The 26,076-nt window shown below is 33.2% G+C and overlaps 2 protein-coding genes across 5 annotated transcripts; both read right to left on the reverse strand.

Moving 5' to 3' along the window:
* Positions 1-17,349: 17,349 nt before the first annotated feature.
* LOC109179892 (DEAD-box ATP-dependent RNA helicase 31-like) lies at positions 17,350-20,394 on the reverse strand. Of its 4 annotated transcripts, none has more exons than XM_019329369.1 (3): positions 20,271-20,394; positions 19,702-20,178; positions 17,350-19,671 (listed from the first exon to the last, which is right to left on the reverse strand). In XM_019329369.1, the coding sequence occupies exons 2-3, from the start codon at positions 20,084-20,086 to the stop codon at positions 17,543-17,545; spliced, it is 2,514 nt and encodes an 837-aa protein (XP_019184914.1). In that variant the 5' UTR covers positions 20,087-20,178; positions 20,271-20,394; the 3' UTR covers positions 17,350-17,542. The 4 variants fall into 4 exon arrangements, with proteins under 4 accessions (XP_019184914.1, XP_019184915.1, XP_019184916.1 ...); XM_019329370.1 differs by having other exon boundaries at positions 17,350-19,512; positions 19,546-20,178; XM_019329371.1 differs by having other exon boundaries at positions 17,350-19,104; positions 19,171-20,178.
* A 1,588-nt stretch (positions 20,395-21,982) lies between these two features.
* LOC109179894 (peptidyl-tRNA hydrolase 2, mitochondrial) lies at positions 21,983-25,284 on the reverse strand. The gene is made up of 8 exons (XM_019329372.1): positions 25,154-25,284; positions 24,797-25,030; positions 23,927-23,987; positions 23,762-23,798; positions 23,247-23,324; positions 23,045-23,117; positions 22,659-22,698; positions 21,983-22,340 (listed from the first exon to the last, which is right to left on the reverse strand). The coding sequence occupies exons 1-8, from the start codon at positions 25,181-25,183 to the stop codon at positions 22,291-22,293; spliced, it is 603 nt and encodes a 200-aa protein (XP_019184917.1). The 5' UTR covers positions 25,184-25,284; the 3' UTR covers positions 21,983-22,290.
* Positions 25,285-26,076: the final 792 nt, after the last annotated feature.

The raw sequence follows: 26,076 nt of genomic DNA on the forward strand, positions 1-26,076 counted from the left end.
TCAAGATATTTCAAGGAACTCAAACTGCACAACCATGTCTCAATTCCATAAATCAAACTTGTATTTGTTGTTTGATCTGTGCCATTACTAATTGCAGGAACTAGAGTTGGAGCTAACATGCCTCCAAGCTTGTTTTTAAAAACAATTAAAGTTGTCAAAAATTTCAACTTTCCCAGGCATTGAGGAATTGAGTCATCCAAATGGTTGTTGGATAAAATAAGCACTTCAAGAGATGGTTGAAGATTGCATAGTGATCTTGGAATACTTCCTTTCAGGTTGTTGGAGTTAAGATCAATATATCTTAGTGAGGATATATTTCCAAGGCACCATGGGATCAAACCTTCCAAACTATTGTCTGATAAACCCATATTCTCAAGGAAAAGAAGATTGCACAGTGATCTTGGAATACTTCCTTTCAACATGTTGGAGTATATATAAAGATTTCCTAGTGAGGATATATTTCCAAAGCACCATGGGATCAAATCTTCCAAACTATTGTCGGATAAATTTATAAACTCAAGGGAACCAAGATTGCACAATGACCTTGGAATACTTCCATTCAACATGTTGGAGTAGAGATCAAGATAACTCAGTGAGGTTATATTTCCAAAGCACCATGGGATTGAACCTTCCAACCAATTGTTTGATAAAGCTATAAACTCAAGGGAACCAAGATTACACAGTGATCTTGGAATACTTCCTTTCAACATGTTGGAGTAGAGATTAAGAGATCTCAGTGAGGTTATATTTCCAAAGCATTGTGGGATCAAACCTTCCAACCTATTGTTTGATAAAACCATAGACTCAAGAGAACCAAGATTGCACAGTGATCTTGGAATACTTCCTTTCAACATGTTGGAGTAGAGATTAAGAGATCTCAGTGAGGTTATATTTCCAAAGCACTGTGGGATCAAACCTTCCAACCTATTGTTTGATAAAACCATAGACTCAAGAGAACCAAGATTGCACAGTGATCTTGGAATACTTCCTTTCAACATGTTGGAATAGAGATTAAGATATCTCAGTGAGGATATATTTCCAAAGCACCATGGAATTGAACCTTCCAACCTATTGTTTGAAAAAGACATAAACTCAAGGGAACCAAGATTACACAGTGATCTTGGAATACTTCCTTTCAACATGTTGGAGTAGAGATTAAGATATCTCAGTGAGGTTATATTTCCAAAGCACCGTGGGATCAAACCTTCCAACCTATTGCTTGAGAAAACCATAGACTCAAGGGAACCAAGATTGCACAGTGATCTTGGAATACTTCCTTTCAACATGTTGGAGTAGAGATCAAGAGATCTCAGTGAGGTTATATTTCCAAAACATTGTGGAATCAGGCCTCCCAAACTATTAATGGACAAATATAGATGCCCAAGGGAGGGAAGATTGCAAAGTGCTTCTGGAATATGTCCTTGCCCAGTGTTAGAATGGAGTAAAAGAACTCTTAGTGAAGTTATATTTCCTAGACATTGTGGAACCAGACCTCCCAAAATATCAAAAGACAAAGATAGTTCCTCAAGTGAATGAAGGTTGCAAAGCGTTCCTGGAATCATTCCTTGCATCGTGTTGGAATGGAGAAAAAGATATGTTAATGATGTTATATTACCCAAGCATTGTGGAATTACATCTCTAAAATAATTGTAATAATTTAAATCGTGGCCTTCAAGGGAGTGAAGATTGCATAGTATTCTAGAAATATTCTGATGCAGCACCTTGGAATCTAGAGAAAGATGTCTTAATGAGGCAATATTTCCAAGGCATTGAGGATTCAGACAACTAAACTTATTGTAAGATAAATAAAGATTGTTAAGGGAGTGACGATTGCATAGTGTTTGTGGAATATTTCCTTGCAACATGTTGAACCATAGATCAAGATTGGCTACTGAACTTAGATTTCCAATTGTGGGAGGTATTGACCCATAGAAAGTGTTGCCACTTAGGATAAGGCTTTTAAGTTTGGATAGCTTGAGTAAACTTGTTGGAAATTAAATGGGCCATGGAACAAATTCAACTCACAATCAAAATTTTGAAGGTTGCTCAAATTGGAGAATATTGCTTCTCGAATTTGGCCCGTCAAAGAATTGAAATATAAGGAGAGAGAAGTAAGTTGTTGAAGATGGCTTATTTCGGATGGAATAGTACCACTAAGATGGTTTAGTCCGAGGTTTAAAAACCGGAGATTTGTTAATGTTCCAATCTCTGTTGGTATAAAATTTTAAAAACCATTCCAACTGAGGTCCAAGAAAACTAGTTGGAAGAGGTTAGCAATAGCATACAGAACTGATCCAGTAAAGCTATTATTATGGAGGCTAAAACAGGTGAGATTTGGAAATGAAATGAAATCAAGGCTTTCAAGTGTACCTGAGAAACTGAAATTGTCCAGCTTTATTTTATAAACCGCTCCAGCATTGTTGCAAGTAATACCCGTCCAATTCCAGCAAATGTTGTCAAGATTAGCAATAGACCAAGAATGAAGAACATCAGTATTGAAATCAAGGGTGTTCTTCCATTTGAGAAGGGCTCTTCCCTCAGTTGTTCCAGAAGAATATGAAAAAGGAAAGAGAGAAATAATATATGAGAAGTGGCCATCTATCACTCAATCAGATCACTGTATACGTTGTTTAATAAGTTGTGGGGTGGTGGATTGGAGGTGAATATGTAATGTAGGCTATTTATATAAGTGGCAGTGGGAGTATGCATGTATTAGTAGTCAGAAAATTAACATCCCAAAGTTTTAAAAATTAAAGAAAGAAAACCAATATATTATGAACACTGGAATTTAGAGCTGTTCGCGATCTGCTTAGATGAACGAGTGTAATTGATTCTTAACATTTCTTACTATTGCTTGGTAAATAAATTTAAAATTATCCTATTTTAATAAATAATATCTGAAAGTACCTTACTTTGGGGAAAAGACTTATAATTTGCAAGTCAACAAGGAGGTACAAATTCTACAGGAACAGCTGATTATATGAATTAATTAACTTATAATTACGGCATGAAATCCGTAAGAAACACGTTGTCAAAACTCAAAAACCATTGTCTGTTTTCGCATAAATTGCGGAGGATGAGTGCGTTTAGGGAGCAAGGGAAATGTTACCCGCAAATTATTGTGTGGAGCATAAAAATATATATTTTTAATATATTAAAAATATATTATTTGTATACTTAATATATATTATATAACATAACGTATTTTTTTTAATATAAGATATATTTTTAATATATTAAAAACACATTATTTGTGTAATGAATGTACATTATTTTATAATACATACAAAATAAAGTACTTTTAGTATTCAAATAATATACTTTATGTACACAAAAAATGTACTTTCTATTTATGATTTACACAATTGTATGAACCATGATCTAACCCAATAATGCTCCACGTGAAATTGGTTCTTAGTTTTCTCCTAAAGACTTGTTTTCATATAATCTTATATATATATACACACACACATGTGTGTGTGGGTCTAATATATATATATATATATATATATATATATATATATATATATATATATATATATATATATATATATATATATATATATATATATAATTTTATATTCTGAAATATATATAAAGAGTAAACTTCTCCCTAAACTAAATTTGGGTGTCAAGAAAATCTCTGTTTTCATTCATAATGATATTCCTATTTCTGAGTCTCTCATCACCGTTCGGTACATCAATGATGTCTGGATTTCTGGGTCTTCCATTGTTCCCTTTGATCCTTATGATTGTGTCAGTGCCAGTATTTTTTTTATTTATGTTCAGTACAACGTGGATTTTTTTGGGAGGTTTCTCTAATTAAATTTTTGGTTAAAAATTTATATTTCCTTTGTATTTTATTTTATTACTTTTTCTTATTTATACTAATATGTGAATGGAGTAACACAAAATCTGAAATTGTATTTGTTATTTATTTCTTCTTTTTAAATAATCATTATTTTTGTGTTTTACAAAAATTTAGAAAAAATCAAATATAGCAAGATTTTTAATAGGTTAAACAAACATTCTACTTAAGTTATGATATATATATATATATATATATATATATATATATATATATATATATATATATATATATTAATTATAAAAATGCTGTAAAATGAACTCTGCTTGTTAAAAAAAAAAAAAAAAAAAAAAACATAGAAACTTGAATGACATGTACAAATCTCGAAATCAGCATACTAACTCTAAGTTTCAGAAAATCTTACAAAATTATCAAAATTACCGTCTTTATCATCCTCAATCGCATCTCTACAATCTTCCATAAAAACTAAACCAATAGGGTTCTGTTACAAATGCTCATCCTCCTCAATTTTCTTTTGTTGAAGCAGAGCCTCCTTAAGTATCTTCAAACTCATACCAGATGATATAAACTGCAAAACATATTGAAGTACATGAGAATATAGTTAGAAAAATGTAGAAATTCATACAAAAAGAAAGCAGAGAGATGAGTCTGAGATTCTTTGATTGAAGAAGCCCTTGTATTTATAGGTAGAAAATACTAATTCAAAAAGAAAGTATAATAATTTATTTACTTAAGGGAAAGTATAATAATTTATTTATTTAAGGTAATAACATTATTATTATTATTATTATTATTATTATTATTATTATTATTATTATTATTATTATTATTATTATTATTATTATTATTATTATTATTATTATTATTAGGGAAAATTGCATTTTTCGTCCCTAAGTTATAGGGTAATTGTAGAATTCGTCCCTGAGTGTTGGTCATGCTCAATTTTCGTCCCTAAGTTATCATTGGTGTTGTACTTTTCGTCCCTGAGATATAGAATAATTGTAGAATTTGTCCCCGAGCGTTGTTTATGCTCACTTTGCGTCCCTAAGTTATCATTTGCGTTGCACTTTTCATCCCTGAGTTATACTAAAATTGCAATTTTCGTCCCTAATCACTACTACATAAATGGTATACTACGTCACTTAATAGACAGATGTTTTTTAAATAACCACCATCTTATATATTTTGTTATACTACGTCATTTAATGGACAACGGGTTTTTAAATAATCGCCGTATATAACTTAATTAATTTTTTTTTACGTCATACACTTTAAATAACCACTGGCGGTTTTTTTACACATACACGACAGTTTTCGAAGTGTCGTGCGTGTAAGTGACTGCCGTTGTAAATATACACTTTCTACAACGGTTTTGAAAATCGTCGTGTATGTTAACTATATACGGTGGTTAAAAAACTGCCGTGTATGTCAACTATATAGGTAGTTATTTAAACAACCATCGTCTATTAAGTGACGTAGTATAAGTGTAGAACACAATATATTAGACAACGGTTATTTAAAAAGTGACGTAGTATACCATTTATGTAGTATTAATTATGGGAAAAATTTGCAATTTTAGTATAACTCAGGGACGAAAAGTGCAATGTCAATGATAACTTAGGGACGGAAAGTGAACATGACCAACACTTAGGGACGAATCCTACAATTACCTTATAACTCAGGGCCGAAAAGTGCAACGCCAATGATAACTTAGGGACAAAAAGTGAGCATGACCAACACTTAGGGACCAACTCTACAATTACCCTATAACTTTGGGATGAAAAGTGCAATTTTCTCTTATTATTATTATTATTATTATTATTATTATTATTTATTTATTTATTTAATTTCCATTTGACATTTACTTACCAAATAAGTTTTACTACAAAAGTTTTGGGGGGAAAATTTGTTAGGAGGATTTTACTTATATATATATATATATATATAGAATATAGATATAGATATAGATATAGATATATAGATTACGAGGTTTGGGAAAGATTAATCAAAATGTATATGTGTTGTTTTAGTTTTTAGCAGTTTGGAGCAAATTGCTAAGTTAATAAATAATATTTTTGGTGTTTTGATTAAATATAAAATGTTAAATCAGCGATTTTTTTTAAAAAAATTTTGACGAATTTGTCAAATAATCAAATTACAACAATAACAACAACAACAACAACAATAATAATATAAACAAACTATATATATAATAAATTTAAAATTTTTAAAAAAAAAAAAAAAAAAAAGACAAAGGAGAGCCACGGGCTCCCTTTGTAAAATGATCCCACATTGAAAATGTTTGAAAAGAAAGAGCCCTCTATATAATTGCTCCTCTTACAAACATAATTGTTTTCTCATTAATGTGGGCAAATATTAAGAAGTCAAAATGTTCTTATTTAAGAAGCCTTAGCTTTGTCTTCTTATTTTAGTTTTATTTATTTATTTATTATTTATTATTTATTTATTTATTATTAGTGGGGGTTCTGAAAGATTAACTCAAAATGTATGTGTTGTATTAGTTTTTAGCAGTTTGGAGCAAATTACTGAGTTATTATTTAATATTTTGGTGTTTTGATTAAAGTTAAAATGATAAAATGACGAATTTTTTAAAATTTTGACGAATTTATCAATAATTTAATAATAATAATAATAATAATAATAATAATAATAATAATAATAATAATAATAATAATAATAATAATAATAATAACAATCCAAATAAAATGATATACAAAATAAAATTAAAAAATTAAAAATAATAAGAAGAAGAAAAAAGGGAGTCACGGGTTCCTTTTGTAAATGATGTTGGATCATTTTGATCTCACATTGAAAATGTTTGGAAAAATTGTTATATATCTAGACAAAAATTATATCTTCTATACAAATGAATAAGGATAGCAATTCATTTTTATAACTGAGTAGTTAGAGAACGAGCACATTTGTCTAATTTATGAAAATACTAAACAATGATAAACAAAATCTTCAAAGTTATACCACCGCATGCGTACATCTAGACATTAGCTATTAATTTGAGCAATTATTTGCACAAATTCAAGCAATGCTAACATCAAAATATATAAACTGTCCAAATTATATCATTAATTGCACTATATAATATTTAATGTTTTAATTTAAATAATTATATATCGATTCATATATTCTTAATATATTACAACAAATTCATTCCGTGCATCGCACGGGTGCAAATACTAGTAGAGTCAATAGCATTAAAAAAATGATTATTAATACAAGTATAATTTATTTTATATCGTGGATACATTACTTTTAATAATTTTGATTTAATAATATTATACCTTAATTATAAAAATTCTACCTAATAATTTTAGTATTAAATGTCATACAATAATTACCATAAACAATGTTTAATAATTGACAAATTCTATTAGGCAATAAAAATTACTATTATAAAATTTTTTGTAATATGGACACTTTATTTTTAATTATTTCGGTTTAATAATATTATATCTTATGTATAAAAATTCAAAATAATACGTTTAGTACTATTGAATATTGATTGACTAACAATTATCTTAATTATTAAGGCAATTAATAGGTATTTAGATTTAAAAAGTTTTTAAATATATGAATTATACATAGTAACATGGAATCAATTAGTAAGACAATTATATTACGTAATCTAATTAATAATTTACTTTTTAAATTAAATTTTTTTTTTAATCATGAATATTTTCTTAAAGTATATACATATACTATGGTTATCAATATAAAATTAAAAGTGTGTATATATAAATATATATATATATATATATATATATATATATATATATATATATAATGTATAGTATTATTAGTACAAAATAAATTATATTTGACTTAATAATTAATTATTAATATTATTGCCTAATAATTATATATATTGTTACATTTTTCGGTGTAATTATTATGGTAATTTATTGGCATGAAATAAATTATACTTACCTTAATATATAGTTAATTTTTAATATAATTTCCTTATTTTTATTAAAGGTAATTATTGTGATAATTTTTCTTTCATTCTTTTGCGTAATTATTATGGTAATGTATTTAAATATTGGAGTTTTTAATATAATGACCCGCATTTAGTTGTAGCCCTTGCGGTTAAGGAAACTTTATCTTGGGTAAAGGATAAAGGTTTTGTTAAAGTATCAATTTTATCAGATTGCTAGGGGGTTTGTATTAGTCTTTGAATGGTAAGCCAACTTATTTATCCTATGCAGGTTGTGTGATTGGCCAGTGTTGGAGTCTAAAACGACACTTTGAAGCAGTGTCTTTTAATTTCATTTTGTCCCTAGATAAGTAAACAAGGTTGTCTACGCTTTGGCTAGGGCTGCTCGTTCTCAAACTGATCCGTTTTGTTGGTTGTCTTCTATTCCTTCTCATATTGAACATTTGATTTAATATAAGCATTTTCTTGGTTATAAAAATAAAAAATAAAAAATAAAAAACAATTCAGAGTTGTAAGTAGAAACAAAAAATTAAGACTTGTAAGCTAGGAATCACAAATTCAATAAAAAGAGATAATTTTGACGTGCAAAAAACATATATACATATCAAATAAAGCAGTTGGACCTCTTCAATTCTGCTTTCTTTCTTTTCCACTTGTAAGATATTAATGTAAGTTAAATTTCTATAAATACAAAATCTTCAGAACACATGCCTTTCACATACTGTATTTAGATGGCGTTCTGTGAATATACTTGACTCCATTGTTAATCAGTGAATGGTTAAACTAGATACCTGGTTTCTCCTTCCAAACCTTCAACATTCCTTTTCTCTAAGAACTCTGGCCCGTTTGGTTCACAGAATCAATTTGGAGGGATTAAGAATGTTATTCCATAGGGAATGAAATAGGTAAAGGATAGAATAGGAATTGTATTATGTTGTTTGGTTCGCTAAACGAATCGACATTAGGAATTGTATTTGGTTGGTTAAGGAATAGAAATGGAATATATGTGTAAAAGACATAAATGTCCCTGTACAAAATATATTATTATTATTATTATTATTATTATTATTATTATTATTATTATTATTATTATTATTATTATAAAAATACATATTTATATTTATGTTTATATTTGGTTTCCCACTTATCCCACATAGGTGGGAGAAGTGGGGCAAATTATGTTGTGCATCTGTATGCACCATGCATGGTGCATACGGATGCAAAAACGACATCGTTTTATTAAAAACGTGCGTCTCACTTTAAAAAAAAATTCAGTTTAGATTCCCAGCAACAACATATGAATTAAAATTTTAGAATCTATGAACTAAAATTCCAGAATGAATGAACTAAAATCCCAGAATCTAATCTATGAACTAAAATTCCAGAATCTAATCTATGAACTAAAAATTCCAGAATCTATGAACTAAAATTTTAGAATCGATGAACTAAAATTCCAGAATCGATGAACTAAAATTCCAGAATCAATGAACTAAAATTCCAGAATCAATGAACTAAAATTCCGGAATCAATGAACAACATAATGCTGTTAAGGGGAATCGAACCTGATTTTTTTTTAAGTGGGATACGCGTTTTTAATAAAACGACGTCGTTTTTGCATCCGTATGCACCGTGCATGGTGCATACGGATGCACAGCATAACTATCCGAGAAGTGGGGAATGGAGCCTTGAGGCTCATATAAAAGGGGCCTCATGAGGCTCTTATAAAAGGGGCATCATGACTCCATAATTTCAATTGCAGTGCCCATTCACTATAAAATGGGCCTTAAGGCTCCATAATTTCAATTGCAGTGCCCATCACTGGGCAAGCGGATGGCCAGGTTACTTAATTTAGGAGCCTTAAACAGTTATTTTTATATATATATAAATATATAAATATAAATGTCAAGGGTGTTTTGGGGAAAGACTTTTCTTTCCCCAAAATGCCAATTGCGAACGTTGTAAAATGTGTGTAATATATAATTTATTTAAATATATATTTGTTGATAGATAAAAATTATAATTAATTAAATATATACATTTATATAATACATTATATTTATTAAATATATATAAATATTAAATAATGTGCAAAATGTATTTTTGGTATTTGTGATATAAAAATTATTCTCGAGAGCATGGGGATAACTAATATCAAGGCCCCCCTAGGAATGGCTATTACCTTTGCAAAGGTAATAGCTCATTCCTAGAAATGTTAGTCCCAAGACAAAATGACCCAACCAAACAATGAAATATGTCTATTCCAAGGAATGTTATTCCATTCTTGACCTATTCCATGAACCAAACATGTCATGATGGAGAGAGACTTTAGTTTTGGTTTTTGAAAGGTTGGAGAGAGGACCAGAGTCTGTGATGAATAAATAATAACTTACGTTCCATAAACGTAAATTACCTGATGATGGGTAGTTGAAACTGCTATCTTATTTTCTTAACTGACCAATAGTAATATTAGATAATTATTAAATTCAAAAATGGATATTTATCATAATTAGGGAGTCACAAAATAATAGAATAATAATTATTCCAACAATTAAATAACTAGAAAATGACATCCTCAATGAATTTGGCAATATTTATAAATCTCTTTCTCTTTATGTCATTTTCTTTAATATCGTAAGAAGACCGTTATAATACAATCCTAACTTAAATTAGACGTACTCAAAAAAAAAAAAAAAAACAAAACAAAACAAAACAAAAAAAAAAACAAAAAAAAAATAAAACGAAAAAAAAACAAAAACAAAAACAAAAAAACAAAAACTTAAATTAGACCCAATATAAGACTAAGAAAATTTTAAATACATGCATGCAATATTAAGTTTCTTTTCATTTCTCAAAAAAAAAAAAAAAAAAAAAAAAAAAAAAAGGCGGGGGGGGGGGGGGGGGTGAAAAGAGAAAGAGAATATGAATAATTTTTTTTTTTTAAACAATAGCATTTCAAGCATGTATGATTCTGAACTGAAATGTGATGTGTTAAATATTTTCTATCAAATGTGTATGAAGGACTAAGTGTGACGATAAATAATTGAATGTCGTGCATCAAATGTGTCAAAAATAATATTTAGGGATAAAAAGTAAAAATAACTAAACATAGCCTATTTTTATAAGTCCATTGTCACTATTAGGAGCCGTCCATGATATTTCTACAAAGTTGAGTACTTAATGTGTTAGAAAGTATGATGATAAATAGATATGACATTTCTATTCCTGTTTTATTCACTTGACTTGGTCGTCAATAGAAGTTATAGATCCACTAGCTTGATCGACATGGACATCTCCAAAGAATACAACCAATGTATTATCTCTTCATTTTCTTTTAATAATATTTTCTTATCACAATTAAGGAGATTGCAAAACTAAAAGTATTTACTTATATAATATACGTGACCATTATATATACAAAAGAAAATATAACTTTGAATAATATAAACAATATAAAGAATACCAATATTTTAGTTATGTGAAGGGGGGAGAGTATGATGTGGAGGAAAAAGAAGATAAGAGAAGAGACAGAATAAAATGATTCTGTAAAGATAACAGATTTTTTGTGAGCTGCGTAAAAAGAAATCTCGTTGGTACGCGTCATGCGCACCAGCAGTGCCTCTATTTCTTTAATTTCTATCTTTTTCCATATACGTGTATTATAATAAAATTTTAATTTAAGTTAGGACACGAAATAAAGATAATAATAAGAAAATGTTGAATAATATAGACAATATTGAATGGTCTCTGATCTCTTTCTCTTGCAGTACAGTTAATCTAAAAATATTGTCAAATTAATATTTTTTGGTAACGAGGGAATTGAATCCAGTAGTAGATGGTGTCTATTAGAAAAATCTACTCCAGTGTAATAACCTATAAATCACACATGAGAGATAAATCATACCAGGAAAACTATTCAAATTAAGATGTTAACTACATATTTAATAAGTTGGACCGTACCATACTGCAAGATTATTACAAGATAAAATCACAATACATGTTAATTTTTTTATTATTTATTTTGAAATAAGTCAGCGTGATATCATGGTGTCGTTATTATTTAGCTTTGAAAGAGTTTCAATTATTGTAAGGAATCACAAATTGAATAAAAATAAATAAATTCAACACACAAAATACATACAGATCAACTCCAGAGTACTTGAACCTTTTTTTGCTTCTTTCTTTCTAGAAAGGTTGAACCCCAACCCACGACCATTCTAATAAAATCAGAAGTCCTGTTTGATATTTTAATTTGAGCCCTTTTCAAGTATTTAGTATATATAAATAATAATTGTTTAAAAAGTTGTGACAAAATTGAAAAATAGAAACATTGTATAAAAAATACATTTACAATTTCACTTAAACAGTGACGCGCACATTTAGACGCAAAATTTTCAACCAAATTTTTAATATCAACTTCTTCCAAAATTTTGTTTTTATTGTGACCACCATCATCTAAACAACTATCAATATTCTTATCATTTTAATTGTCATTGTGATATCTATCATTGTTGTGCATATTATCGTTAAAATTTTTCCAATGTCACACTCACCTTGATCTTCTGTATGAAGATTATTACTCCTTTTGTCTCGTTTTACGTGTCGGGGCTTGACTGAACTTATTTTTATTTCAATTTTTCATAATACTAAGTTTAGTATTAGTATACAAAAATTTATATATTTAGAAACTACTGGCTCTATAACAATGTACTAAAACACAAAGAACCTATAACGCCTCCACTAAGGCTCAAACTCATAACCTTCCAAATGAAAGTCCAACTCAAGTACAATTAGACCACATAGTCTTGGTTAGAAACTATATTAAAAGTACTATTAAACACAAAAATCAAATTGCTGACTTGTTAAATTCCAGACTCTGCGTACTTGCCTTATGCGGAAAGTGTGCCAATTGCTGACTAGAGTGATTGCCATAAAAAGGGATTAGGAAAAATACAAAATAGGATTTAGGCATTACTGCATTAGCGTTGCGTACAATCATCATTATGTGGACCATATTTTGTATATTATAAAATAATGTACATTAAGTACACAAATAATGTACTTTTAATATATTAAAAATGTACTTTATATTCAGGAAAAGTACACTATTTAAATACTAAAAATACATTACTTTATATAATATATATTCAGCACACAAATAATGTATACTTTTAATATATTAAAAATGTACTTTCTTTTATATAATTTATGATATATATATATACAATTTATGTACGTATGGTGTGTGTGTGTGTGTGTGTGTGTATATATATATATATACACAGAGAGAGAGAGAGAGAGAGAGAGAGAGAAAGGTTCAAGTGCGGCAGTGGCTTTAGGTGCGGCGGTGCGATTAATTGTAGGCCATTAGATTAGATAAATCCAACGAATCACATTCATCCAGACTTTTCCGATATTTTCGCGACGTTCTCACACTACGCGAACTGCAAGGTTAAAGTCGTCATTGGGCACCTGAATAGATCAAATCATAGTGTTGTGTGTTTTATGTTCGTTATTGGTGCATTATTAATCATACTGTGGTGTATTTGAGGATTCGTGTTGGTGCCAAGTTCAGGTGCGCCCGCGCCTTCCCATGCGGTCAGTGCGGGTGCACTAATAGTTATACAAATATATACCATCCATGTTAGAAAATGCACACCAAAAAAACATGCACAAATTAGATATGCATCACCAGAACGCACCATTAGGTATGAATAAAAACATCACACAGTGTTCAGAAATACACCATTGAGGTGGTGAGTTATATGGTGTATTTTTTGGGTGTGTTGTGTGTTTTTGGTATATTTGTGCATTTCATTGTGGTGCTTTTTCCTAACACTATTGGTATCTTTTGTTAACACTGTTGGTGTATTCTGACAAGCGACCGATATAAATGACCACTACAATTATCATAACACCCTCCATTTATCAGGACGCGCTTAAATCTTTAAATCTTCAGAAATTAGCCGTTGCCGTTAGATTAAGCAAAATGGACGATGCTGATATAGCCGCACCGCCACACTTAAAGCCACTGCCGCATTTGAGCGCTAATATATATATATATATATATATATATATATATATATATATATATATATATATATATAATTTTTTTAAAATAATTAGGACCCAAATTTTTGGGGCCCAATTATATAAATAAAGTTATATATATACTATACAGCATTACAGCAGCAGGCTGCTATATATATATATATATATATATATATATATAATTATTAATTGGAGGCCCTGTGCAATGTCCTGGGCAAACATGCCCAGGGTCGGTCCTTTCCTCAACTCTAAGGGTCCCTCACATCCCGATCCGACAAAGCATCTGAGACTCTTTTCGTTTTCACTTGTCCGACCATGAATGAAATCCCAAAACAATATACAAGCTTGATAAACTAAATTCTAACTTATCTAATACAATAAATAGAAGAAAACATCCAAAAGTTGTAAATAAACAAAACAAAACAAAACAAAAAGGGTTATTACCATCTAAGATCCTCTGAGTATAATGGTTTTGCCACGTTTAGTCTTAAACATTCAAATTGACCATTTGTGGTCCTTCGACTTTCAAATTTAACCATTCGTGGTTCAAGTTAACCACTCATGGTTCTCCAACTTTGAAGGGGGCCACGAGTGGTTAAATTTTGAAAGTTGAATGACCACTTGGACCACAAATGGTTAAATTTGAAAGTCGAAGGACCACAAATGTTCAATTTGAAAATTTATGACTAAACGTGGCAAAACCACTACATTCGGAGGACCCCATTTGGCATTAACTCAAAAAAAAATTAAAAATTAAAAAACAAAAAAAAAAAAAAAAAACTTAATTGGATATGTTTCAATAAAGCACTTACCATTGTGGTAAAAGGAAAGGTATATAGCTAGTAGCGAAGATGCAACTTTATTTTCTTATATCGCACTACATTTTCAAAAGGGTGTTGGACTTGCCCCTTCAGACCTCCGTCCAACAATCCTCCTAATCACCTGGCGGTGGACTTGGTAGTGTACCGGCCTCTTGTCAATAGGATGTTTCTAATCTAATCTCTTCATTTTGAGTTTAATTTGAAAAAAAAAAAAAAAAAAAAAAAAAAAAAAAAAAAAAAAACTCTCGGGTTTTGATATTGAAAAATTAATAACTTTTAGTCTCAAATTAATTTTGTGAACTGTAGTGAGTACTACAGTACATGTGTGCAATTTGTTTGCGTCATGAACTATTATAATGAAAATGATCACATTAGCTTACTACATGAACTACTATTCATATCTCTACATTTATTTTCTTTGCCCAGGCAAAAGGGTGTCTGCCCGAGAGAGGTTGGGATCACAACTAAGGGTTGAGGGGTCATTAAGGAAGAATACAAGTATTTATAAAATAATGTATTTTTTATTTATGGTCCATGCAACTATGTAGATAATGATCCATAAAATAATGATACTCAAGAAAGAATATAAGCATTGCATAAGCTATTCAACTGGACAACAACATTTCCGATGAATTCGGGCAATATCTATATCTTTCTCTTTTTGTTCTATTTTTAATATTTGTGAGAAGATTGCTATAATAAAATTGTTAATTGAGTTGAGCTACAAGATAATAATGAAAAGAAAATATTGAATATATATAGGGAGTGTTTAGTAAATAGTTGTTAGCTAATTGGGTTAGTGAGTTTGATTAGTTGATAGCATTAGTTAATTGTATAAAAGTGTTTTGTAAATTAGCTAATAGCTAATACATGCAAAATGAGTTAATGACTTTCACAAGAAGCTGATCGAAAAAATAATTTTGAGCAGCTTTTTGAATTTTAACATTTGAGAGCAACAAGTTTTTACAAAAAGCTAATTAATCAAAGATTCACATGAATTATTTAACCAATTCAAATCATAATAGTGATCAAATAAGTTAAAATTAGCTTATAAGCTAACTATGTTACCAAAGATGAGTCATAATATCTCTCATTCTCTTGTTGTCATTTGCTTTATAACCGTGAGAAAGACAACTATAATATAATTTTAACTTTAGACGTCTCTCCAGTACTGATTTTTTTGTGGGTTTTGGGGTTAGGCACTTAGGGTAGGGAAGAGAGGATATGTTGCAAACTTGCAATAATGTGAATTTTTCTAACTCTGTGAGTCCTACAAGACTAAGACCCAAAAAAAAAAAAAAAAAAAAAAAAAGAGCAATGCTGGTGAGCGTTTCACGCACCAGTAACATTCAGTGGGCGTGTTATGTTGAAGGTAATCGCCAATTGACAACCACCCTACTTTTTCCTTTATTTTTTTATTTTTTTATTTTTTTATTTTGTTATTGTTTTGATAAAAAAAAAAAGCATTTCTCAATTGTTGGGGTTGCTCTAATAAGTAGGCCCGCAAATAAAAAATAAAAAAAAATCACAACGGTTTAGTAAAATGGTCAATTGTTATACCATGGACCATGGGTTCATATTACATTGTGAACCCTGATCCAAAAATGATGGGTCTGCAATTCACACATTCTTTACCTGCAACTAACAATTTTGGTAAATTGTTAACTGTAAGTACAGAATATGCATCTTATGTATTTACAGTAAACTGCATGTATAGAATGTATCAAATGCAAATACAGAATCTAAATGTTATTTTTGTACTAGGATCCGCAATGCAAGGTGTCTTGGTCCATAGTATAATTTGCCCACAATGGTGTTAGCTATTAGGAAGTAAGCTTCAAGTTTCAATTATTGTATTTGGGATCTCTCTTTTTTTTTTTTTAAAGTGCATTATAGTGGTGAGGCCAAGCTTCCCACATTATACTAGCTTTCATACTACTAATTATAATTACATTGTGACAAATCCAGGCATGTCTGTAAGGATCATTTAAATACAGAGGAGGTAGCTGCTTGGAAAAGAATAAGTTGGTTGAAACCACAGCCTGGTTTTGTAAAAATAAATGTTGATGGATCTGTCCATCCTGATTCTGCTCAAAGTCGGCTGTGGAGGAATCATTCGGGATGACACCGGTACGTGGAAGCAAGGTTTCATTTACAATGCTGGAAGGTGCTCTCCCTCAGAAGCGGAAGCCTGGGTTCTCCTTAAAGGTATACAATTGGCTCAATACATGGGGTTTAGCAAAGTGATATTCAAAACTGATGCTTGCGAGATAGCCAGCTTTGTGAACGGTTCATTTCCGCCTACCTCAGTGACCCATAATATTTTACAGGCTTGGAGAAAAGAGATGCGTTGTTTCGAAACTTGGCAAATAACAGCAGTCTACCGTGAACAGAATTACTTGGCTGACTCCCTTGCTAAGTTAGCTATTACCCCAAAGGCATGCATGTCTTCGCTTCTCCTCCAGATGATCTACTTTGTTTGTTAGAAGATGACAGGAATGGTTGCCCAATGTGGCGTTTTGTAAAATCTACTGTCTAACTACACGTTGTTGTATTATTATTAACTAATTATAAAATAAAATAAAAACTCAAAGGAAATAAAGGATGGAAGATTGAAATGAGTACAGCCTAATTAATTAGCCAAAATCTGAAAGAGAGAATATTGTGCAGAAAACATCATATTTGATATCATTGTATCATCAAATTGCAGCTCGAAATCTCAAACATAAAAAACATTGGCAGTCAAAGTATAAAAACCATACATCAATTATGTAAATCACTAGTAATCTAAAATAGCATATAATTTCAGTAGAAACAACCAAAAATTGCAAAACCTGAGTATTCAATAATTCTGCAGTGTGTATTAGCCTATTCCTACTTTGAACGCAAGCCCGGAATATTTCTTAGCCCCATCTTACCAATGACGAGTTTAGCAATTGCTGGAGGGTTGTCAAGCCCCATGCTCCGACTAAACTCGTTTGCAAGCTCCACAAGTCTGCACTTATCCCTGCCCACAGTCTTGTTGGAATTATAATAGCCGAGCCATGCCTGGTATGCAGCCTCTTTGTTTTTCATCTCAACGTGGGAGAGTGCACGCTCCACCTTTGTCTTTGTCTCTGGATCGACCAAAGGTACATCTGCCTTTGTCATTGGTAAATCTTTGATTGTGGACAAGAAGAATTCCTCCCAAGGAGCCAACACCAATATTCCTTGTCCCTCTTTACCTTTTCGCCCAGTTCGACCAAGTCGATGGATATATTGCTGCCTATCAGATGGCAGGCCAATCTGTATAACAAGGGTAACATCGGGATAATCTACTCCCCGGGCAGACACATCAGACGTTACAAGAATAAGACCTTTGGATTTACGAAATTCGTCTGAAACTCTGGCTCTGTAATTTTGTGGTTTTCGAGAATGGATCTCCCGAACATTCAAGTTAAGCTCACCAAGAAGTCCTGCAACGAGTCTAGTCACCATCGCGGTCGTGCAAAAGACAAGAACCTTATAATTGACATCATCTGCTATATGATCCCTCAGCATGGAATAAAGAAGTGAAAAGTGTTTGTCTAAAGGGGCAACCAGGTACTTCTGTTGGACCTGTGAATGTGTCTCTTCACTGCCCTCCTCAACTGTATTGATAAACTCGTGATCTCTTTTCAAAGCAACATGGCAAATTTGACGGACCTCTGGTGGAATTGTGGCAGAAAAAAGAAGTGTCTGGCGCTGCTTAGGAATAGCAGCAATGATTCTCTCGATGTCTCTACGGAAACCCATATCCAACAAATGATCAGCTTCATCAAGCACCAAAACTTTAACCCCCATCAATCGAGTTGCAAAACCCGCTGTATTCTCAATATGATCTTTAAGCCTTCCAGGTGTAGCCACGAGAATCTGGCATGGATTTGCTTGCATCCTTTTCTGCTCCAATGCAAGCCTTGTACCCCCTATAACAACTTGAACGCCAATTGTGGGGTGGTACTTCAACAGATTGTTACCCTCTGCAGCCGCTTGACTTGCAAGTTCTCGAGTTGGGCATACCACAAGCACAAGAATTGGTGGTCGCTTTTGGTCACGAGTAACGGGAGGGGATTTCAAAACAATTTCAATTGAAGGGAGCAAAAATGCTACAGTTTTGCCAGTGCCAGTTTTTGCTTTGGCCAAAACATCCTTGCCTTTCAGAATAACAGGAAAGGTTGCCTCCTGAACAAGAGTCATCTTCTCATATCCAATATCTTTGATTCCTTTTAGCGACAAAGGAGAGAGGGAAAATTTATCAAACCTTGTTTCACTAAGGTATGAGTCACCTCCCACCAGTGAACTTGGAGGTGAGGGTTGTGAACGAATTTCATTTCCCACAGAAGACAGAACAGTCTCTTTCTCAAAGGAATCATCACCACTAGCTTCTTCACTCTCTTCCTCACTATCTATCAAATCTTCTTCAGTCTCTTCCTCACTATCTATCAAATCTTCTTCAGTCTCTTCCTCACTATCTATCAAATCACTGAACCGCTTATATCCATTATCCTCCACGTCCTTGTCATCTTCATCATCATCTTCGCTTAACACAGCCAGAGATTTTCCACGTATCTCCCTTCCACCTTTCTTGGCAATACCACCACCACTTCCTCTCTTCTCCTTACAATATCCCGAGGCAATCTCTTCCGCACCTCTCTTTTGCCCTCTTCTACCTTCACCCTCAGACCTTCCTCCTCTCCTTGAAAAGGTATTCACTTTATCATGCCCCTCATTTCGCCTATCAGATCTACCTTCACTCCCAAATCTCCCTTCTTTCCTAGCAAAGGGTTGCATTTTATCACGCCCCTCATTTCGCCTATCAGATCTACCTTCACTCCCAAATCTCCCTTCTTTCCTAGAACCTTCACTCCCAAATCTCCCTCCTTTCCTAGAGGATGGAGGCATTTGATTCTGGCCAACATCTTGCCTATTAGACCTACGTAAATCATCAAAACCACTCTCCTTCCCCCTCCTTCCACCTCTCTCATCTCTCCCACTACCCCCACTAGCTTTCCCACCACTCTCATCATCACTATCGCTATAAACCCGAGTTTTCAAATACGAGTCAGACCTCAACCCGCTTACCCAATCACTGAGGTCAGCTTCATCATCAATCAAACTCTTCTGCGCCTGAACCTCATGGCCCGAGCCCGACCTCCCCCGGGAGACCCCTCCTCGCCCAGCCCGGGCCGAGAATTTCCGAGAACCAAACTGGCCTTCTAACATTGGCAGCTCCAGCGCAACCCTGAAAGGCCGGTACCTGAGCTTGTACGGGAAGACCCGAGACAAAATGGGTATGGCCCGAGAAGGTCTCGAAAGCGGGATGGACTTCATTACGGAAGAGGCGGTAATGGGTATATAAGAATTGAGAAGGCAGAGCTGTGGAAAGAGCTTGACAGGCATGGGGACTGTCAAAATTCGGAAATTTAAGAAAGTTTTACCGAATTTTTCTATATATAGCGGCGGCGAGGCAGGTAGGGTTTAGGGTTTAAGCCCTGATAATAACCAAAATAAATAAATAAATAAATAAAACGGAGTATTGGTTAAATTAAACGGAAATGATAAGATAATGAGTTGCAGAGCGCACCTTGAGACGTGAAAGGCGGCGGTGGGCAGAGCAGAGGAGACGGCGGAGTGGAGTGTGGAGTGGCGGGAGTGATTCAACAATGAAGATAACCTACTTCACTCAATGTCTCAATGGTCTCAAATTCAAATTTTATCCAAGAATATAGTATATCCTGTATTTAAAAAAAAAAAAAAAAAATCACACTTTTTTCTTCTTTCTTCTTCTTCTTCTTCTTCTTCAAAAAAAAATCACACTTTTAACCTTCGGGTAAAACTAACTCAATCTTTTATGGGGTGTTTGGTTGGGAGGAATGAATTAGAAAAGAAATGAATTGTAATTCGATGGAAAAAGAATAAGGTAGGAATTCAAATTATATTGTTTGGTATGAAAGAATAGAAATATTGAGAATGATAAGTAAAAAAGTGGTATAAAGACTAAAATGTCCTTGTGTAATAAGAAAAATAACAATTATCAAAGGTATTTTTGTCATTTCATCTATTTTTTCTTTCCCAAAAGCATTGAATTGCAATTCATGGGGGAACCCCATGAATTACAATTCCCTCCAACCAAACACTGTAATTTATCTTGCAATGGAATAAAGTAAGAAAAGAATTACAACTACCTCCGTGATCCAACCAAACACCCCATTTAATTGTTAGTGTTTTCATTTATTTCTCATACTCTGCGCAAGAGGTATCTAGACTTTAAATCAAATGGTATACCATTTGAGCTAACTCTGCGGGATCTGTTATTTCACTTTTTATCATTAGGTTAAGGGCATCCACAATAATGAATTTGGTATTTGTAGGTTTTGATGCACATGTAGAGGAAAGAGAGTGAGGAGAGAAGACTAGGAGTTTTAGGATGAGGACCTGATTTTTATTTGCACAGTGAACCTCACCAAAGTTGAAAAGGCTTATGTGTTTGTCAGGTGGAGCGCACTAAAAACGCCTAGCTGGGCGAGTGCACTCCACGCTAGGCGCATAATTTCCTTTGCTGTTTTTTTTTCTTCTGTTCATTCTCTCTCTCATGTTATCTTTCTTAGTCACACATACAAAAACTGCTCAAGACATCCAAAAAAAAGTTATTTTTTCTTGATTTTTGCAGGTTTTTTGCCCACATGGAAGAGAGAGAGAGAGTGGGTTCTCCACTTCTCCCTGCAAAGACCAAGGTTTTTTCAAATTTGTGAGTCCCACCAAAAGAGAAAGAAGCAACCTCCGAACGCATGAGGCGCACAAAAGGCGCCCAGCCTGGCACGTGCACGTCACACGCTAGGCTGAGCGCGTAAATATAATATATAATTTTTTTTTTTTTGTGTTGTTTTAGACCTCCTTTTTTTCTCACATTTTCCTCTCTCCTCTCTCCTATTTGGCACCTCAAAAATCGATCTACAAAACCTCACTATTGAGGATGCCCTCAAAATCTCTGCCTATTGAGGATGCTCTAATATCAAAGTCGGAAAAGTAAAATTTCTTGTCCTTTGAAGGATATGTAGTGTAACAATATCCTTAGATTTCGACTATAGGTCTAATTTTTAAAATTTCAATACTAGATAAATTTTGCATTGTGAGCGGACCGACTCAAAGTCTCAAACCAAGGAGCCCACTAAGCCGCTGTCACTGTGAGTCGAACTTGAAAGATTATAATTACTAAGCTAACAGTCCAAACAACTTGACTGAAATTGCCGCAAATCGATTTCTTGTTATTGAAGGATAGGGGAATGTGAAAGGAAATGCAGTGCAAATGTTGTTTAGCTTTAAGAATACTACATTGAATCTTGTAATGTGGGCAAACATGACATCAAGACAAGTTCCATAAACATTAAAATGAATGTCTCTAATCCGTTTCCTAAAATGAACCAATAAACTAGACTAGGACATAGAGGATCTTTCTAACACTACATATCGGATCATTCTGCCATAAGAATCTGTTTTCGAGAAGCAGAACTGCCATCCATGAAGAACGACGACATCTCTTCTGTGAGCTCATATGTCTGATCTCGAGAGAATTGAGAAGAAACTACCCTAGTACTCAACCGCCATCAAAGCAAATTCAGTTTCCCGGTTATAGAATCCACCGCTGCTTTACTTCCTGCTCATTTTTTAGATTCGACAAAACAAACCAACAATGTAAAACTCTGAAGGCACAATATCATCAACTTGCAAATCCTCAGGAACATGGAAAACAACGAACCAAGAGTTTAAGTAGATGATGTTTTAGAAGTACGACACCTTATGGGAACAAAACGATAGAATTGAAAGATAACACCGAAAAGTGCATATTATATCATGTAAAGCCTTAGCCAATGATGTATAAGTTTATCAATATGCAATCAACCGAAGTTAGTATCATTGAAACTTCCAATTAGATTACAGAAGAATCAGTTCAAAACTTAGTCGAGAAGCATACCAGGCCCCACAGCAAGAACTGTTTTCGAACCAGAAGCAACCTGTGTCAAACAAATAAACAATACCCAAGAATAGTTAAGGACACAAACAGTATATTTCAACATAGATAGCTTGCAGAAGAGAAGTCTGTCCAAGGCCTCTAAGTACAAAATGTGTGAAAATTTACGAATAAGATTGAAAATGCTTTTTTACAAGCAATCCAGTTATTAAGGTTAGACGCAGGGTGCAAGGAACCACATCACTCTTGTTGTTACGATGTTATTTCTAGGATTTAAATCCATTAATTACCGATTTTATACATCATTTGGCACCATAAACATAATTTACTATAACTTGCAAAGAAATTATACTTTTTTGTCAGTTTCACAGATTTGGTCATGAAAATACCTGTGTACGTCCCGCATCTGCAACCACAAAAGTTGGGAGGCCTATGCTGTCAGCTGCTTCCTTCAAGTTGTTCCTGTACAACGTTTCGTTTTTTAATTCTTCTATATCATGTGCACAGGGCAAACTCTACGGTGAAGGATGCTTTATAGTAATGCGTTCAATTTATAAGGCATGTTACCGTATAGGTATAGAAAACGCTTACATTTCTTGCTGATTCTTGCAGGTAACAACTATTTTGGGCTGTCCACAAAGCTCCCACTGCCTCAACAGAGACCTATCACTGCATCAGACAGTTCATCCCAATATGTTGTTTGTCGTATAAAACAGTAATTAAAATAAGTCAAAGTAAAACTAATAAAGAGACAATACCCATGGACGAACTCTCATTGCAGAATAAAACATATCAAAAAAGGCAGGATATCAGGGGCAACCCCAACCAAGTTGGTCATTGACTTAATAACCAAGGTTACAAGTTCGACTCCCAACGGGAGCAGCCTATTGGCCTTCTTGATTCGAGCCGATCAGCTATGGACAACCTAGGTCGGTTTACCACTTTACCTCCTTGTGGTCCTTTGCTGGCTAGGGTCTGTCCAAGTGCAATTAAGGCCTCCTAATTTATGTTTCTTATAGTTTTAGGGTGAAAATCACACGGTAATAATTTTAATGTGTTTCCTCTCAAAGTCTTAGAAATGACACAACGGATATTGACAATTTTACCTGGACATTAGCTCTGAATACATGCCAGTCGCAGCATCTGCATATGTTATTTTTTGTGAGCACTGAGTAGTCAAGAAGATCAAAATGACCAAGGGGATATCAAATAAAACATCATCTGCAAGGCACATGGAAATTCTAAAACTATAAACACCAAAGATTTCTTACGTGCACATTGGGATGCAATTTTTCCTTGCCCCATCTTCAAGTCCCGCCTTACCACCAAAACCTGTCATTGAGCTTCTTAAAGTTAGAAACAGATAAACTAGAGCAATATACAGAACATCTTTGAAAATAAACAAAAATCCAGTTACATATTACATCATCAACTATAGTTCCAAAAATGTACTACCATCATGATGGAGATTGTTGAGCCACGGCTCTTGCAAATTCTAAGAATTTTCATTTAACTTATTGTTCACAAAATTTGTGAAGTCACCAACCAACTTCGTCTAAGGTTGCTATTGATAAACCCCCCACCCCCCAACTCCCCCTTCCCCCAAATCCTCCTCAAAGTTACAAACTTTAGCAAGTATAGAAAAAATTCCAAGAATTGTCATTTAACTTATCGTTCACAAAATTTGTGAAGTCACCAACCAACTTCGTCTAAGGTTGCTATTGATGAAAAATACCCCCCCCCCCCCCCCCCCTTCCCCAAATCCTCCTCAAAGTTACAAACTTTAGCAAGTATAGCAATGGAAAGTGGGACAACCCAGCAAGTTACAAGTTCGAATCCCAACAGCGGCTTGTTGGCCTTCTTGGTTTAAGCCTGGGCAATTTAGGTTAGACCTCCACATGGTCCTTTGCCAGCTAGGGTCATAGGATCATAGGATCGGATTTATCTTGTGCACACCCTATTGGCTACGGTTTCAGAAAGTAAATGAAACTATGGCCATCCAACTGATCAAAATTCCAGACAATTCCAAAACATAATTTGCTGGCAAGTTGCAACACAGGGATGAAAATCATCAGTAAGGAAAACAGGGCAAGAAAGCACAAAGAACTGTAAAACGCTATTAAAAACCCAAGAAAAGATACCATTTTGAGCTCGTCATCAGAGCTAGCTGCTCCAGGGGACATTATCTTCTCCTGTTGGTATTTGGACAACAAGCGACTCTTCCTAGTTAGAGAGCTGCTGGTGCTTTTGTTATTGCTGGGGGTGGGTGGCTTCGACCAATCCAATAACAGTCCAAGAATGAACCCAATTACTACCCCGGGTATAAAGTTCTCTGGCTTGAAACTCGCTCCTACCCATTCTTTCTGCTCTTTCGGCTGAAAATTTTAAGGGTAAAGTTTTGAAAATCAATAAACGGGCGAATAAAAACTGAATGAGAAAATAGAGTAAAAAATATATGGAATTGGAAAAAGAAAAAAAAAAAATGGATTTTTTATCACCTTCTTTGAAGTTTGAGAATAACGCTGCATTGGGTTTCTGGTAGAAGAAGAACTACCTGCTTATGATAGGGGCCTCAAAGTTTCAGCGGTGGAGCTGCAGTTACATTAGAGTGGCACCATCCGACTGATACGCTGTCGTTCATAATTCAAATAGTTGGTTTTATAATTTTAAGTTTTTTTTTTTTTTTTTTTGTTATTTTCTATTAACTTAGGTGTTTCTAGTTTTATCGAACTAATCATAATCTCACAAGACTCCGTTCTTAAAATCATTGATAAATCGTAAGTTGCACAATTAGTTCACCCATCACATCATAGTCTGTATGTGAGCACAAAGAATTCAATCCATACCTTCTGCTCTCCAACATCTTTAAGCTTTTTTCTCATACATGTTTTCAATTGAATTCGAACGGTCACATTACCGCTATGATGTTTAAGTCAAGCAACAAATCAACTACACTAAATCTCTTAGAAGCTCATAGCCACTATTTAATAGTGTGAAATGAATAAAATGTATATATATATATATATATATATATATTATTGAGGACATTATAGTAATTGATCCATATAACTCAAAATATAACCTTTAACCAAACAAGGTAATATTATATTCCACAATTCAAACCAAACACAAGGTAATCTTACATTTTCAAAATCTCATATTACCTTCCAAGAGGTAATCCTATTACTTGGGGTAATCCAAGATCCCGTGAACCAAACGCCCCCTAATAAGTATCAAGTGTGGGGATTATGTCCAAACTGAGCAGATTTCTTGTGCGCACCAACATTTGACCTTGTTTATTGAGTCATTGAGACTGTGATTTACATAATCTCAAATGCTCTGTCGGACCAGGGTATGAGAAGCTTTTGGGGTTGGGGATTCAACTTTTAGGGAGAAGGAATAAAAATACGCGATTTCAAAT

The sequence above is a fragment of the Ipomoea nil genome, unplaced genomic scaffold (assembly GCF_001879475.1).
Source record: "Ipomoea nil cultivar Tokyo-kokei standard unplaced genomic scaffold, Asagao_1.1 scaffold0980, whole genome shotgun sequence".
In the NCBI taxonomy this organism is placed as follows: Eukaryota; Viridiplantae; Streptophyta; class Magnoliopsida; order Solanales; family Convolvulaceae; genus Ipomoea; species Ipomoea nil.

Excerpts from the sequence above, each read along its gene's own strand:
- LOC109179892 (XM_019329368.1), bottom strand. The coding sequence starts at position 20,086 with ATGCCTGTCAAGCTCTTTCCACAGCTCTGCCTTCTCAATTCTTATATA.
- LOC109179894 (XM_019329372.1), bottom strand. The coding sequence starts at position 25,183 with ATGCAGCGTTATTCTCAAACTTCAAAGAAG. Across the intron at positions 23,799-23,926 it reads AATTGCATCCCAATGTGCAC|ATGCTGCGACTGGCATGTAT; the intron begins GTAAGAAATCTT and ends TAACATATGCAG. Across the intron at positions 22,699-23,044 it reads CAGATGCGGGACGTACACAG|GTTGCTTCTGGTTCGAAAAC; the intron begins GTATTTTCATGA and ends TGTTTGACACAG.